This window comes from Globicephala melas, chromosome 13 (assembly GCF_963455315.2).
Source record: "Globicephala melas chromosome 13, mGloMel1.2, whole genome shotgun sequence".
Taxonomy (NCBI): Eukaryota; Metazoa; Chordata; class Mammalia; order Artiodactyla; family Delphinidae; genus Globicephala; species Globicephala melas.
The window spans coordinates 38,332,733-38,348,128 of NC_083326.1; the positions used below are offsets into that span (position 1 = coordinate 38,332,733).

Sequence of the window (15,396 nt, forward strand, 5' to 3'; positions counted from 1 at the left end):
TCAATAAGTGGTGTTGGCGCAGTGGTTGAGAGTCCACCTGCCAATACAGGAGACATGGGTTCATGCCTCAGTTTGGGAAGATCCCACATGCCACAGAGCGGCTGGACCCGTGAGCCATGGCCACTGAGCCTGCACATCCAGAGCCTGTGCTCCCCAACGGGAGAGGCCACAACAGTGAGAGGCCCGCGTACTGCAAAAAAAAAAAAAAAGTGGTGCTGGGAAAACTGGACAGGTACATGTAAAAGTATGAGATTAGAACACTCCCTAACACTATACACAAAAGTAAGCTCAGAATGGATTAAAGACCTAAATGTAAGGCTGTAAACTATCAGACTCTTAGAGGAAAACATAGGCAGAACACTCTATTACATAAATCACAGCAAGATCCTTTTTGACCCACCTCCTAGAGAAATGGAAATAAAAACAAAAATAAACAAATGGGACCTAATGAAACTTCAAAGCTTTTGCACAGCCAAGGAAACCATAAACAAGACCAAAAGACAATCCTCAGAGTGGGAGAAAATATTTGCAAATGAAGCAACTGACCAAGGATTAATCTCCAAACTTTACAAGCAGCTCATGCAGCTCAATAACAAAAAAACAAACAACCTAATCCAAAAATGGGCAGACGACCTAAATGGACATTTCTCCAAAGAAGATATACAGATTGCCAACAAACACATGAAAGAATGCTCAACATCATTAATCATTAGAGAAATGCAAATCAAAACTACAATGAGATATCATCTCATACCAGTCAGAATGGCCATCATCAAAAAATCTAGAAACAATAAATGCTGGAGAGGGTGTGGAGAAAAGGGAACACTCTTGCACTGCTTTTGGAAATGTGAATTGGTACAGCCACTATGGAGAACAGTATGGAGGTTCCATAAAAAACTAAAAATAGAACTACCATATGACCCAGCAATCCCACTACTGGGCATATACTGTGAGAAATCCATAATTCAAAAAGAGCCATGTACCAAAATGTTCACTGCAGCTCTATTTACAATAGCCAGGAGATGGAAACAACCTAAGTGTCCATCATTGGATGAATGGATAAAGAAGATGTGGCACATATATACAATGGAATATTACTCAGCCATAAAAAGAAACGAAATTGAGTTATTTGTAGTGAGGTGGATGGACCTAGAGTCTGTCATACAGAGTGAAGTAAGTCAGAAAGAGAAAAACAAATACCGTATGCTAACACACATATATGCAATTTAAGAAAGAAAATATCATGAAGAACCTAGGGGTAAGACAGGAATAAAGACACAGACCTACTAGAGAATGGACTTAAGAATATGGGGAGGGGGAAGGGTAAGCTGTGACAAAGTGAGAGAGTGGCATGGACATATATACACTACCAAATGTAAAATAGATAGCCAGTGGGAAGCAGCCGCATAGCACAGGGAGATCAGCTCGGTGCTTTGTGACCATGTAGAGGGGTGGGACAGGGAGGGTGGGAGGGAGGGAGATGCAAGAGAGAAGAGATATGGGAACATACGTATATGTATAACTGATTCACTTTGTTATAAAGCAGAAACTAACACACCATTGTAAAGCAATTATACTCCAATAAAGATGTTTAAAAAAAAGATAAGGACCTACAAAAACAAATGCAAAATAATTAAGAAAATGGTCACAGGAACATACATATAAATAATTACCTTAAACGTGAATAGATTAAATGCTCTAACCAAAAGACACAGGCTCACTGAATGGATACATAAACAAGACCCATATATATGCTGTCTACAAGAGACCCAATTCACACCTAGGGACACATACAGACTGAAAGTGAGGGGATGGAAAAAGATATTCCATGCAAATGGAAATCAAAAGAAAGCTGGAGTAGCAATACTCATAGCAGATAAAATAGACTTTAAAATAAAGAATGTTACAAGAGACAAAGAAGGACACTACATAATGATCAAGGGATCAATCCAAGAAGAAGATATAACAATTATGAATATATATGCACCCAAAATAGTAGCACCTCAATACATAAGGCAACCGCTAACAGCTATAAAAGAGGAAATTGACGGTAACACAATAATAGTGGGAGATTTTAACACCTCACTTACCCCAATGGACAGATCATCCAAAATAAAACTAAATAAGGAAACAGAAGCTTTAAATGACACAGTAGACCAGATAGATTTAATTGATATTTATAGGATATTCCATCCAAAAACTGCAGATTATACTTTCTTCTCACGTGCACATGGAACATTCTCCAGGATAGGTCACATCTTGGGTCACAAATCAAGCCTCAGTAAATTTAAGAAAATTAATATCCTATCAAGCATCTTTTATGCCCACAATGCTATGAGATTAGAAATGAATTAAAGGGAAAAAAATGTAAAAAACACAAACACATGGAGGTTAAACACTACATCACTAAATAACCAAGAGATCACTGAAGAAATCAAAGAGGAAATCAAAAAACACCTAGAGACAATGAAAACATGACAATCCAAAACCTATGTGATGCAGCAAAAGCAGTTCTAAGAGGGTAGTTTATAGCTATATAAGCCTACCTCAAGAAACAAGAAAAATCCCAAATAAACAATCTAACCTTATACCTAAAGGAACTAGAGAAAGAACAAACAAAACCCAAAGCAGCAGAAGGAAAGAAATCACAAAGATCAGAGCAGAAATAAATGAAATAGAAACAAAGAAAACAATAGCAAAGATCAATAAAACTAAAAGCTGGTTCTTTGAGAAGATAAACAAAATTGATAAACTATTAGCAAGACATCAAGAAAAAGAGGGAGGGCTTCCCTGGTGGCGCAGTGGTTGAGAGTCTGCCTGCCGATGCAGGGGACACGGGTTCATGCCCTGGTCCGGGAAGATCCCACATGCCACGGAGCGGCTAGTCCCGTGAGCCATGGCTGCTGAGCCTGTGCGTCCGGAGTCTGTGCTCCACAACCGGAGAGGCCACAAGAGTGAGAGGCCCGCATACCGCAAAAAAAAAAAAAAAAAAGCAGAGGACTCAAATCAATAAAATTAGAAATGAAAAAAGAGGAGTTATAACAGACACCACAGAAATACAAAGTATTCTAAGAGACTACTACCAGCAACCCTATGCCAATAAAATGGACAACCTGGAAGAAATGGACAAATTCTTAGAAAGGTATAACCTTCCAAGACTGAACCAGAAAGAAATAGAAAATATGAACAGACCAATCACAAGTAATGAAATTGAAACTGTTATTAAAAATCTTCCAACAAACAAAAGTCCAGGACCAGATGGCTTCACAGGTGAATTCTATCAAACATTTAGAGAAGAGCTAATTCCCATCCTTCTCAAACTCTTCCAAAAATTTGCAGAGGAAGGAACACTCCCAAACTCATTCTGTGAGGTCACCATCACCCTGATACCAAAACCAGACAAAGATACTACAAAAAAAGAAAATTACAGACCAATATCACTCATGAATATAGATGCAAAAATCCTCAACAAAATACTAGCAAACAGAATCCAACAACACATTAAAAGGATCATACACCATGATCAAGTGGGATTTATCCCAGGGATGCAAGGATTCTTCAATATATGCAAATCAATCAATGTGATACACCATACTAACAAATTAAAGAAGAAAAACCATATGATCACCTTAATAGATGCAGAAAAATTTTGACGAATTTCAACACCCATTTATGATAATAACTCTCCATATAGTGGGCATAGAGGGAACCCTACCTCAACATAATAAAGGCCATATATGACAAACCCACGGCAAACATCATTCTCAATGCTGAAAAACTGAAAGCATTTCCTCTAAGATCAGGAACAAGACAAGGATGTCCACTCTCACCACTATTATTCAACATAGTTTTGGAAGTCCTAGCCACAGCAATCAGAGAAGAAAAAGAAATAAAAGGAATCCAAATTGGAAAAGAAGAAATAAAACTGTCACTGTTTGCAGATGACATGATACTATACATAGAGAATCCTCTATGTATAGAGATACTATACATAGAAAGATGCCACTAGAAAACTACTAGAGCTAATCAATGAATCTGGTAAAGCTGCAGGATACAAAATTAATGCATAGAAATCTCTTGCATTCCTATACACTAATGATGAAAAATCTGAAAGAGAAATTAAGGAAACACTCCCATTTATCATTGCAACAAAATGAATAAAATATCTAGGAATAAACCTTCCAAGGAGACAAAAGACCTGTATGCAGAAAACTATAAGACATGGATGAAAGAAATTAAAGATGATACCAACAGATGGAGACATATACCATGTTCTTGGATTGGAAGAATCAATATTGTGAAAATGACTCTACTACCCAAAGCAATCTACAGATTCAATGCAATCCCTATCAAATTTCCAATGGCATTTTTTTACAGAACTAGAACCAGAAATCTTAAAATTTGTATGGAGACACAAAAGACCCTGAAGAGCCAAAGCAGTCTTGAGAGAAAAAAACGGAGCTAGAGGAATCAGACTCCCTAACTTCAGACTATATGACAAAGCTACAATAGTCAAGACAGTATGGTACTGGCATAAAAACAGAAACATACATCCATGGAACAAGATAGAAAGTCCAGAGGTAAACCCACGCACCTTTGGTCGACTAATCTATGACAAAGGAGTCGAGGATATACAATGGAGAAAAGACAGTCTCTTCAATAAGTGGTGCTGGGAAAACTGGACAGCTACATGTAAAAGAATGAAATTAGAACACTCCCTAACACCATACACAAAAATAAACTCAAAATGGATTAGAGACCTAAATGTAAGACCAGACACTATACAACTCTTAGAGGAAAAACACAGGCAGAACACTCTTTGACATAGATCACAGCAAGATCTTTTTTGATCCACTTCCTAGAACAATGGAAATAAAAAAACAAAAAAAAACAACAAATGGGACCTAATGAAACTTTAAAGCTTTTGCACAGCAAAGGAAACCATAAACAAGATGAAAAGACAATTCTCAGAATAGGAGAAAATATTTGCAAATGAATCAATGGACAAAGGATTAATCTTCAAAATACATAAACAGCTCATGAAGCTCAATATTAAAAAGACAAAAAACCCAATCCAAAAATGGGCAGAAGACCTAAATAGACATTTCTCCAAAGAAGACATACAGATGGCCAAGAAGCACATGAAAAGCTGCTCAACGTCACTAAGTATTAAAGAAACGCAAATCAAAACTACAGTGAGGTGTCACCTCACACCAGTTAGAATGGGCTTCATCAGAAAATCTACAAACAACAAATGCTGGAGAGGGTGTGGAGAAAAGGGAACCCTCTTGCACTATTGGTGGGAATGTAAACTGATACTGCCACTATGGAGAACAGTATGGAGGTTCCTTAAAAAACTAAAAATAGAATTACCATATGACCCAGCAATCCCACTACTGGGCATATATCCAGAGAAAACCACAATTCAAAAAGACACATGCAACCCAGTGTTCGTTGCAGGACTATTTACAATACCCAGGTCATGGAAGCAACCCTAATGCCCAACGACAGATGAATGGATAAAGAAGATGTGGTACATATATAAAATGGAATATTACTCAGCCTTAAAAAGGAACGAAATTGGGTCATTTGTTGAGACGTGGATGGATATAGAGACTGTCATACAGAGTGAAGTAAGTCAGAAAGAGAAAAACAAATATCGTATATTAACGCACATATGTGGAACCTAGAAAAATGGTACAGATGAACTAGTCTGCAGGGCAGAAATTGAGACACAGATGTAGAGAACAAATGTATGGACACCAAGGGGGGGAAAGCGGCGGGGGTTGGGGGATGGTGGTGTGATGAATTGGGCGATTGGGATTGACATGTATACACTGATGTGTATAAAATTGATGACTAATAAGACCCTGCTGTATAAAAAAAATATAAAATAAAATTAAAAAAAAAAACTTGCCCAATGCCATTCTGTTCCTTATCTTTACTTAGGTATACTTCAGGTAAGATTTATACTTTGCTTTAAAAAAATTCAAGACTATTTAATGTTTTAAAATTTGGTACAAGAAAACACATTGTAGGCAACTGTCGTTCTCTGTAGCAGGAAAAAAGGGAAAGTTTTTGCCTTTTTCCATTTCTTAGAGACAGAGAAATGGCAAGCAGAAAAACCCAATGATTCGTGAAGGCTCTCAAAAAAGTTCCACAGCAGGTTTTGCAGGCAGGGCCTTGGCCTTGGGTTGAGTTCCTAAGAGATTCTGTCTCACTGACCAAATGGCATTAAGTAGCAGCAGTCAGGTGAGTTATGGGAAGCTGGGGCGGCCCTGAGTCATAGAACCACAAGGAATCTAGTTTCCTGCCAATTCATGAAATACTAGACTGGAGGTGTCCAAAAGCTTTATGCAAGGGGACCAGCACGCGTTAGGCTGATGATTGACAATATTCCATCGCTGCCGTGTCCTTTGGAAATAGGATGCTAGACGTTTCTGATTTCTGCCATGTGGACTGGGTAACCTAGGAGAGTGTCTCTATACCTGAAGGAAACTGAAAACATGTTACACAATGAAGGTGACAAGGATGCTCAGTCAATGACTGGTAACAATGACAACAGCCGTGATGATAAATGAAAATGATGAAAAATGATTATTCATTTAAATAAACTGATAACTATATGTCTGTATTTTATTTCCAGGTGTGAAGATCAGGAAGCTAGAGGAACTATCATATTTTCCAGTACTTTAAACGTTTGGATCTGTGAGAGAAAATATTAGTATACCATGTCCGTAATATCTGTAAGTGCCTCCTGCTGAGTGCTGGTGAAGAGGCCATGGCCATATAAGCCATATTTTATATCTTCAGGGCCAAACAATGAGATATTTGGAAATATCTAGGAATTGATTACAGGTAGAAAAAAAAATCACTGTCGAACATATTTATCCTTGACATAAAATTAATAGAGTATGGTAAAAATTTTAAATGCATCTCTAACATTATTTCTGTGTGCAAAATAGAGAGTACTGAGCTAAAAGTAAGAAAAATAATCTAGCCATGATGTATGCTTTCATGGCTGTATCAGTGAGTGAAAGCACCTCATAAACTCTTGGCAGCAGCTTTCTTTTACTGGGAAATGGTCATTTCTCTCCATTTGGCCTCAAGAGGGACTCAGGTATGCAAGCCAGGGAACCTGGAAAGAACACAGTTCTAGCTTCCACAGAAGGCAGTTCAACCTTGGAACACCCTGCAGGGACCATCTTCAACCTGGTTTTGAGATGACTGGTCTTCTCCACTTTGTTTCCACAATATAGGTTACCTAGATCTGACACCCACTGGCACGATAGGTTACCTTGCTGTATTGACATCACTGTGGGTCCAGAGATTATCATTATCTTTAATCCTCAGAATAACCTCCTCAAGAGTCACATCGAAGAACTCTAGCCCAATAAGAACACTGTGCCTTTTTCTCTAACTAGTGAGAATAACTTGTTTCCAGAGTCATCTATAAGTTTCTTAAAATAATAGGAAGTAAACTTATTATAGAAATTCTGATGGATACCACCAGGCTCAGTGAAAATAAGGAAAGGGTAATTAAAGCAATGGATGAAGAGTGAGGCCCTTCCATGTTTACCTAAAATGGGGGCTAACTGTCTCGGTTAATTAGAGCACAGTGAAAATGAGAAGACATGTATATGTTTGTTCACCACTTGGGCCTGATAGTTTCACACAAAGGAAAAATATTCAGACCCTCACCACCAAGCTTAGGCACCAGTGGGACAAACGCCTGCTGTGAACCACAAGAGGGCCAGGTGAAAAATAATTCAAGCACACGCTGACTTGATGGTGGGAGCAGTGGCATAATTTACACAAATGTTACAGCTGGGAAGGTTCTGGGCTGAAAGATCTCGCTAGATGGCACATAACGCTACAGGTATTTGACCATTAGCCCTCCCCTCTTTGTAAATATATTTTGTAAGAGAAAAGGTAAAGAAAGCTTTAATGTTTCCATATCTTCTGCTATCAAAAGTTCTCCAGAATCCAAGTAAGCACTCACCAAGTGCCCTTTAACCCTGAGGTATATCGAATTCAGGAACAAATACCTGCTTTCCCTTTTTTTTTTTTTTAACAGATGTAATTCTGAAATGTAGATCACAATTTTTACAGACACTGGGGAGAGGGTCAGCAAGGGGATGGCGTGGCATTCAGGGGAGCACCACCACGAATGTCACGGCACCGTGATTGCCCTGATAAACGGCTTGGTTGGAAGTCAAAGCAGTGGTTTTACTCTCAGCATGGCATCAACAAGATCTGAAGCACATCTTCCATCTATTTGAGCCTCAGTAAAACACGGATAATAGCATTTCCCCTACTTACTGAGATGCACCACAAGGTATTAAATAGCAGCATTTGGAAGGAAGGCACTGAGCACTACAAAAATGTGAGATGAATTATTAGCATACGAGTCCACAAGGATAAAGAGTGAAAAAGTGAGTCAACCCCCGGCACGTTTGGACCACGTGCCAGGTGTTTGGTGCAGGACAAACATCTGGATGTGTGATTATATTTTGTATTCTTCCTTCAGCTGTTAGAATATTCTAAATATTAGGGATCAGCAAAAAATTACTTTGAGCTTTGAAAACGGGACCTGGTGAAAAGTTTAGACTATTAATTGGGAGCTGGCAGAATGCTTTCAAGAATGATAACAAACCAGGCTGAGAAAAACCTTTCTGTCATATATACAGAAAGGCTTCTGTCGTAAGGGCAAAGGCTCCAAATCAGGAGGAAGCTTCAGCAGTTCTCTTTGCCAGCATCCTCTTATAGCATTTCTTTTTCTACCCTTAGAATTTCCAGTTGTATAATTCAGTTATGTATTAGGACAAGGTGTTAGAACACTTTGCGGGTTCCAACTGATTTGGATGATAACGAGTTAACATACAATGGGCAGCACTTCTAGATTCTACAAGAGCCACTGCTTCCCCCCTCCCCCCAAGGAAAAAGCAAACGTCAATGCTACTTTATTAATTTTTAATTATGTCTAAATTGAAGCCCAGTATTCCTTTTCGTGATGCAGATACCACTTATGGTGTGATTTCAGTCAAAACATTTTCTTAGTCTCTATTAATCCCTTCTCTGTAAAGGAAAATGACATTTGCTATTTATCTCTCTGAAATCATACTGAAATAACTTTATTTTCCCCAAATGCATATTATGTATACACAAAATAAGTATTTTCTACGTTCTTACTGAAGTTTAAAATATTGTCTTTTTAATGGGATAGGATGGCCTCAAGTTTGACTATAACTGTACAAAATGCTCGAGGAACTGTCTTTTTGCCACAAACATCAAGCAGATTAAAAATCTTGAGGACAAACAATATTTACAGATACTGACAATTCCTTCTCAGCTTGGGGCCATTCTGTACTTCACAGTTTGGACAAAACCATTCTGTAAAGTGCTGCAGATACAACTCTTAGAGTTAAAAGTCCCAAGATTAAGTCCTGAGCCACAGCTTTGCAGGGGAATATTTTTTATATTGCCTCTGGAAATACCACAATTTAGATAGAACAGTGATATCAGACAAAGTTGAAAAGCACACTGCTGTTACAGAGCAGTCTGTTTTCCTGATTCTCAGAGCCTTAATATTTTAAGACTGACATTACTCATTATGACTGAGCCATCTGCCCGCGACAATTTTCCATGGCTCAGGGACCAGGAGTGACTGGATGTGATGGGAAGCTGGGGTGCAACCAGCCTGCTCAAGCAGATTGAGCCCTGAGGCTCAGCGAGCCAGCAAAGAATTGGACAGACAAGATTATTCCATTACATCCAGTTCTGCTGAGGTCATGGAGTCCTGCCTTGTTTAAATTAGACTTTACGCCATATTTAGTCAACCCTCATAGAGTTAAAAGTTTAGTGTCTCTGTTGTCTTCAGTTGGCTAAGTCTACATCAGGCTGCAAGCCATAACACTCAATTAAACCAAACAGTTCTGGCTGCAGAGCTAGTCAACACGCAGTGTTAGGTGCCTGTAGCCGAGAACCATCCTCCCTGATAATGTGAAAGAAAACGGACCCACAATTCACAGAGCCATCAGGAAAACTGCTGATGCTCTAAGGCTGCAGTGTACAGTATCATCGTTTTTCTCCAGATAAGCTAAGACAAGAGGGACTTTCTCCAGGGAGAGCCTGTCTGACTGCACACAGGCATCTACACCCGCCCCACACCATGTGCCAATCATCTTTACTATAGTCTATTTTTTCTTCTTCGATATTTAACTTCTATTTTCACGAGGTCCACGTTTCTTTGCTCACTTTGATTAATTTTATCCTCCATCAGCTTAACTTAAACCAGACCAATAATTCTTACGGGAGAAACATTTAAGAGGGGTCACTTTATCGGACAGATCCAATAGATAAGTAACATGCAAATTACAGAGTAATAAATTAATCCTAACTTATTACCCTGTGAATTAGGACTGAATGTCAAAGTAAGTCTTATTTTTGGCATTCTCCCTTTTCAGTGATCACACACTGCAATCTTCACAATTAATAATTTTGCTTTAGTAAGTGGCTCTGCAGACCCCTGGTTATTAGGGACAGCTCAGGTCACAGTCACCCCCGAAGCCTCCCATCAGTTGCCTCTCAGTATGAGTTTGCATGTAGGAATGGTTACTGCTGCCCAGAAGAAGCCTGTCTGATGTTAATTAACTCATCAGTTCCCCTCTACTCTCCCTGCACTCACCTTGGGGATGCTGAGCTGTTCCTGGGGAGGAAGATGATACCGTGAGAGCCTCTTGCGAGTCTAGAGATGAAGGGCAACGGCTCAGGCGGGTGGGTGAGGCAGGGGCTGCCGGTGAGGTCAGGTCCAAGGAGAGGTCAGCTCTGCCCCGGCTCACACTTCGGCTTCTCAGTTCCTTCTCATGCGCCTCAGCTGCCAACTGCTCCAAGTATTTGTATCTGAAAGTTAAATTCCAAAGGGTTTCCGTAAAAAGAAAGAGGAGCCCGTGGCTGATGCTTGTTTATGGATGAAACACCTGCAGAGTGAGCTGGTTTCCTGATGCACAGAGTACAGCGCAGGGCTGGCTGGAGGGCCCGTCTGCCAAAAACACCCAGCAAAGCCAAGATGCTAATGATTAAAAATCCTGCATCATTCATAACCAAACAAACAGGGGGAAGTGGCAACATCACAGTCTCCAGATACTAGATCCCTGCTGCAGAATCCTATTTTGCTCTTTTAGGAAACATTTGTACCAGCAAGCAAAACAGCATTAATGACCATCAAAAAGCCCCAGCAGTGACAGCTGAAAACCACACTCCCTCAGAGCTCGCAGCTGTGAAATGCGAGGGTGCCTTGGTGCGGCAGAGAGGAACAATGCCCCAAAATACCAAAAGGTTGTTGGACGAAGCCCTCTCTGGATTTCTGAACCTGCTTCAATGCTAACAGCAATGTGGCTGGAATTCACTTTGTTCTCTCGGTGTTGACCATGGAAAGTTTTTTATATTCTAAAATATTTCTGAGTAGGACTCAGACATCCAATAGCTTGGACCTGACGTCACATATAGTTTATTCATCAAAGTCAGTTTAAAAGAACAAAGATACATCTGTTTTGCATTTCAGGCAGGCAGAACCCAGTAACTGTTTATTAAGACCAGCTACCAATCATCTTCCTCATAGTGTGCTTTATAGATCAGACCAAAATAACTTTGAAATATGTGCCTCTTCCAGATGTCTGCTAATTTTACCCACCATTATTTGTTCAGGAATAAATTTATGAACTCAGCTGTAGCAGGTTTCTGACTATCGTACCCTCCATGAAACTTTGAGACAGCTTATTCCAGACCCTCCCTCACGTCGATCCAGGTTCACTGCTTCAGTTTCTTCCAATGGGCAGGCCCCCACCCCCAGACACTGCACACCGCACTTTTACTTCAGCCTGATAAGAAAGGCAGAGCGCACAAGTAAAACCTTTCAGAAGGATGCATTTAAAAAGCACGTGTTTCTTCGTCCATCCTTCGGGGGGCGTGGCCCCCCACATCTGTAGTCATCACCCCTTCTCTCTGCCAGTCCCAAGGCAGTCAGTCTGCCCTTCAGGACAGGCTCGCACACGCGTCTCCCTCCGGGAGGCCTGCCTTGACCACCACAGCTGGAAGTGATCCTGGCCTTGCCTCTGAACTCATGTCGGATATGTAGTCCGTTCAACTCAGATGGCATTTTACATTTACTGCCCGGCATATGTAGTCGTCTTTTCACGTGTGCAGGTCTGTTTTCAACAAACAGATAATAGGATTTTTGAGACCAGGAAGGTTACCATCCTTTGCCCTTTCCTTCGGCACTGTGCATTCGTTGGCCGACGGGAAGCAGGCGACGTGTGCATTGAGGGACCTGCCAAGCAGTAGCCTACCTGTACATCTCCCTGCAGCCCAGGGCACCAGGGGGCAGAGCCAGCTGACTGCACTTTCCTGGGGAGTGAGTGTACTTTCATGGTGAATCTCTGATAAAAGACGTGGGACGGATCTGCATTTACAAACGTCTGCGTCACCCTTACCGGGTGAAGCTAGACCCAGAAAGAAAGCTTTAGAAACTCTGGACTTTCCTTGCCAACAATGTCACCTCTCGAACAGCGCGAGAGGGGCCAAAAGGAAGATATTTCTGAACTTGAATCAGACCAGCAAGGAAAAACCACCTGGCTGTGGAAGTGACAGGAAACGTGGAAGAAAGTGTCCTTGAGGGCAAGAGTCAGAGCCCATATTTTAAAAAGTCTGGGGGCAAACGGAAGGCCAGGAATGCTACGAGCCCAGGAGGAGTTCCTGAGCACAGGTGTCCCCACATGGAGTCCACGCCGTCTGCGACAGGATGGGGGACAGGAAGGAACAAAGTGCAAACCAAGGGGCCTGCACATGTCCAGGAGATCGGAATCCTGGAGGAGGGAAACAGTGCCCTAACAAAATCAGAAGGGTCCAGGGAGAGAGGTAAGAAAGCCTCACACAAAAGACTTCAGGCCAGGAGGACAACCGATCACTAACCTCCATTCAGCTGGCCTGGCCCTGGACCTGGCCTCTCCATTCCCCTCCCTGTGGGCAGCCAAGCTAGCAGGTATGTACTGGCAGCCAAAGGGTTCACCCCATTTTCCGGGGGACCCCAGGGGTGGCTCATCCAGGTTCTGGGTAGACATGACTCGAAGACTACTCCTGTGCACCCCTCGGCTCACAGATGTCATCCCTGAGGATCCTTTAGACAGGGGGAGAGTCAGGGGTTGAAGCTGAATCATTCCGAGGATGTTTACATGGTAAACAAAAATGGCAGGGGAAGGGGCACGGGGCCTTACTAAATGGGTAGAAATTTTCAGTTCTACAGATAAAGAGTTCTGGAGGCTGGTTGCACAAATACGTGAATGTATTTAACACTACTGAATTATACACTTAAAAATGGTTAAAATAACAAATTTTATGTTATGTGTATTTTTCCACAATTAAAAACTTTAAAAAATGGAAGGGGTGGGGAGGCCCAGGTGTCAAGAACCACTAAATCTTTCAGTGTTCCCCCGAGATGGGCCAGAGTGGGGAGGGTAAACGGGCGTGCACGGGGAAAGCCAGGCTACCCGGCATGGAGAGCTATCTCCCACAGAACCTGGGGAGGAAGCTGGACCTATATCCCGACCTTCCCTTAGACAGTGACTCTAAGTGGTACTTGATCTAGGAGCCCGCCAGCCCATCTGATGACTGTCACATCTCTGGCTGCCTAGCAACACCACCCCCAACCCACAGACTCTGATGTAGCCTCCCAGGTACAAAGCACTGGGTTTTCTATCCACAGACCACAGCCCCCCAAAAAGGACTTTTTCACCTTTGCTACCCTTGTTGAAACAGTCTCGTTGTCCTGCCTCTGTCCATGTCTTTGTCTTTTCGTTATTTATTAAATATTCTGTTGCGTGCCTGTCATGTGCTAAAAACTGCAGTAGGCACTAGAGATTTAATAATACATAAGAAAAACCCCACCTTCTTGGCACTCATAGTTCAGGCGGAGGTACAGAAACAAACTTTGGTATGAGCTCAATACCCAACAGGGTTGCAGGTGGCAGGGCTGGTACTGCCATCAAGGGCACATACGATCATCTCTTTTCGCAGGGTCCAACAGAAACCCTGCTTGACTTTCACCTATACCGACTTACTAATGACTCTTCCTGCCACCCAACTACTCGGAAATTCTACCTTACATTAAATCAAAACCTGGCTCCCTCTAAGTTCTACTCTGTCCACAGACCGTGCTCAGAACCCTCTCTTACTGCTTCATGATCACTTTCAGGCATAATTTCCCAAATCCTTGCCCAGTCCCAACTTCCCCCCTTGCACTCTGTCCTCAGAACCTGTTTCCCATAAGGTACCTCCTCTCCATGTCCCGCTGTCTCCCTCAGACTACTCTCCACCCTGACCCCCACCCCACTCCAATAGTTCCCAGCCTGCATCTCATTCCTTACCACACCTAAAAAAGGATTATTCATGAATGTCAAGTCAATCAATATCAGAGAGATCCTCTCTTATAATACTTAAAAAAAATTAGAAATAAACCTAACAGAAACTTACTCTGGGTCTGCACCATTATCAATAAAACACTGCCTGAAATTATGGAATGAGATGACATGAATTGAAATTTTAAAATTACAAAATTCATTACCCCTCAAAATAGCAAAATGACATTTATCTTGTTACACTCGATGATATGAACCTCAAAAACCCTCTGCTGTGCCTCTTGCTGTCTTTTTGATTCTTTGCATTAGGGGAAAGAGTCATGGGACCAAACAAACATGAAGAGTTAGAGTCCTCTTCCATGTCTCTTTCCACCTCTGATCTCCATTAGTTTCCCCATCCATTTCCAAATTCCATTATACTTGGAAATCTTATCTTTTCCTAGCTCAACAGGAATTCCCAACTGCTTTCCAACAAGGGATGAAAGTATATCTCCCTCACTTCCATCTTTACCAGGTAATTCAAGCATCCAACTAACCAGGAAAAGTGGCTGGTCCAAATCAAAGGAAAATGCTTGGCTGCTTCCCCAAACCTCTGGGGAAACAGGGGTGGGCTGTAAGGAAGGAATCCCCCGTGGAGCCATGGAGAGCCCACTCCTGCACCAGCTAAGAACGCCCAGGCAGATAGGTGGTGTGGGGCTGAGGTCGGAGAGCAGAACAACAAGGGAGAGAAGAGGAGTGGAAAACTCCTCTGCATGAATTTTCCAGGTATAAGTGATGCTCCACTTTGGGGGAAAGAGCAGTAAATAATACTCGGAAAGAGGTAGTAGCCCTAAGGGATCTGGGAAAAATTTGAGGTCAGTCTGAATCAATTCAGACCTTGACACAGCACCTGGTCATCTCTCCAGGAGCTTTGAGGACTTGCCTGTGCAGACATAACATGACAGTCAAGTTGTCCAAAAGTTCAAAAAAGTGCAGAATCTGGTGG

The 15,396-nt window shown here is 41.6% G+C and overlaps 1 protein-coding gene across 5 annotated transcripts in view; it reads right to left on the reverse strand.

Annotated features, from left to right (window-relative positions):
• The window catches only part of FHOD3 (formin homology 2 domain containing 3), a 501,308-nt gene that overhangs the window by 104,623 nt on the left and 381,289 nt on the right, over positions 1 to 15,396 (reverse strand). For all 5 annotated transcript variants that reach the window (XM_060283165.2, XM_030876573.2, XM_030876572.2 and 2 more), the window contains one exon: positions 10,688 to 10,902. In XM_060283165.2, coding sequence (XP_060139148.1) covers positions 10,688 to 10,902 — 215 coding nt within the window. The remainder of the gene's footprint in view (positions 1 to 10,687; positions 10,903 to 15,396) is intronic.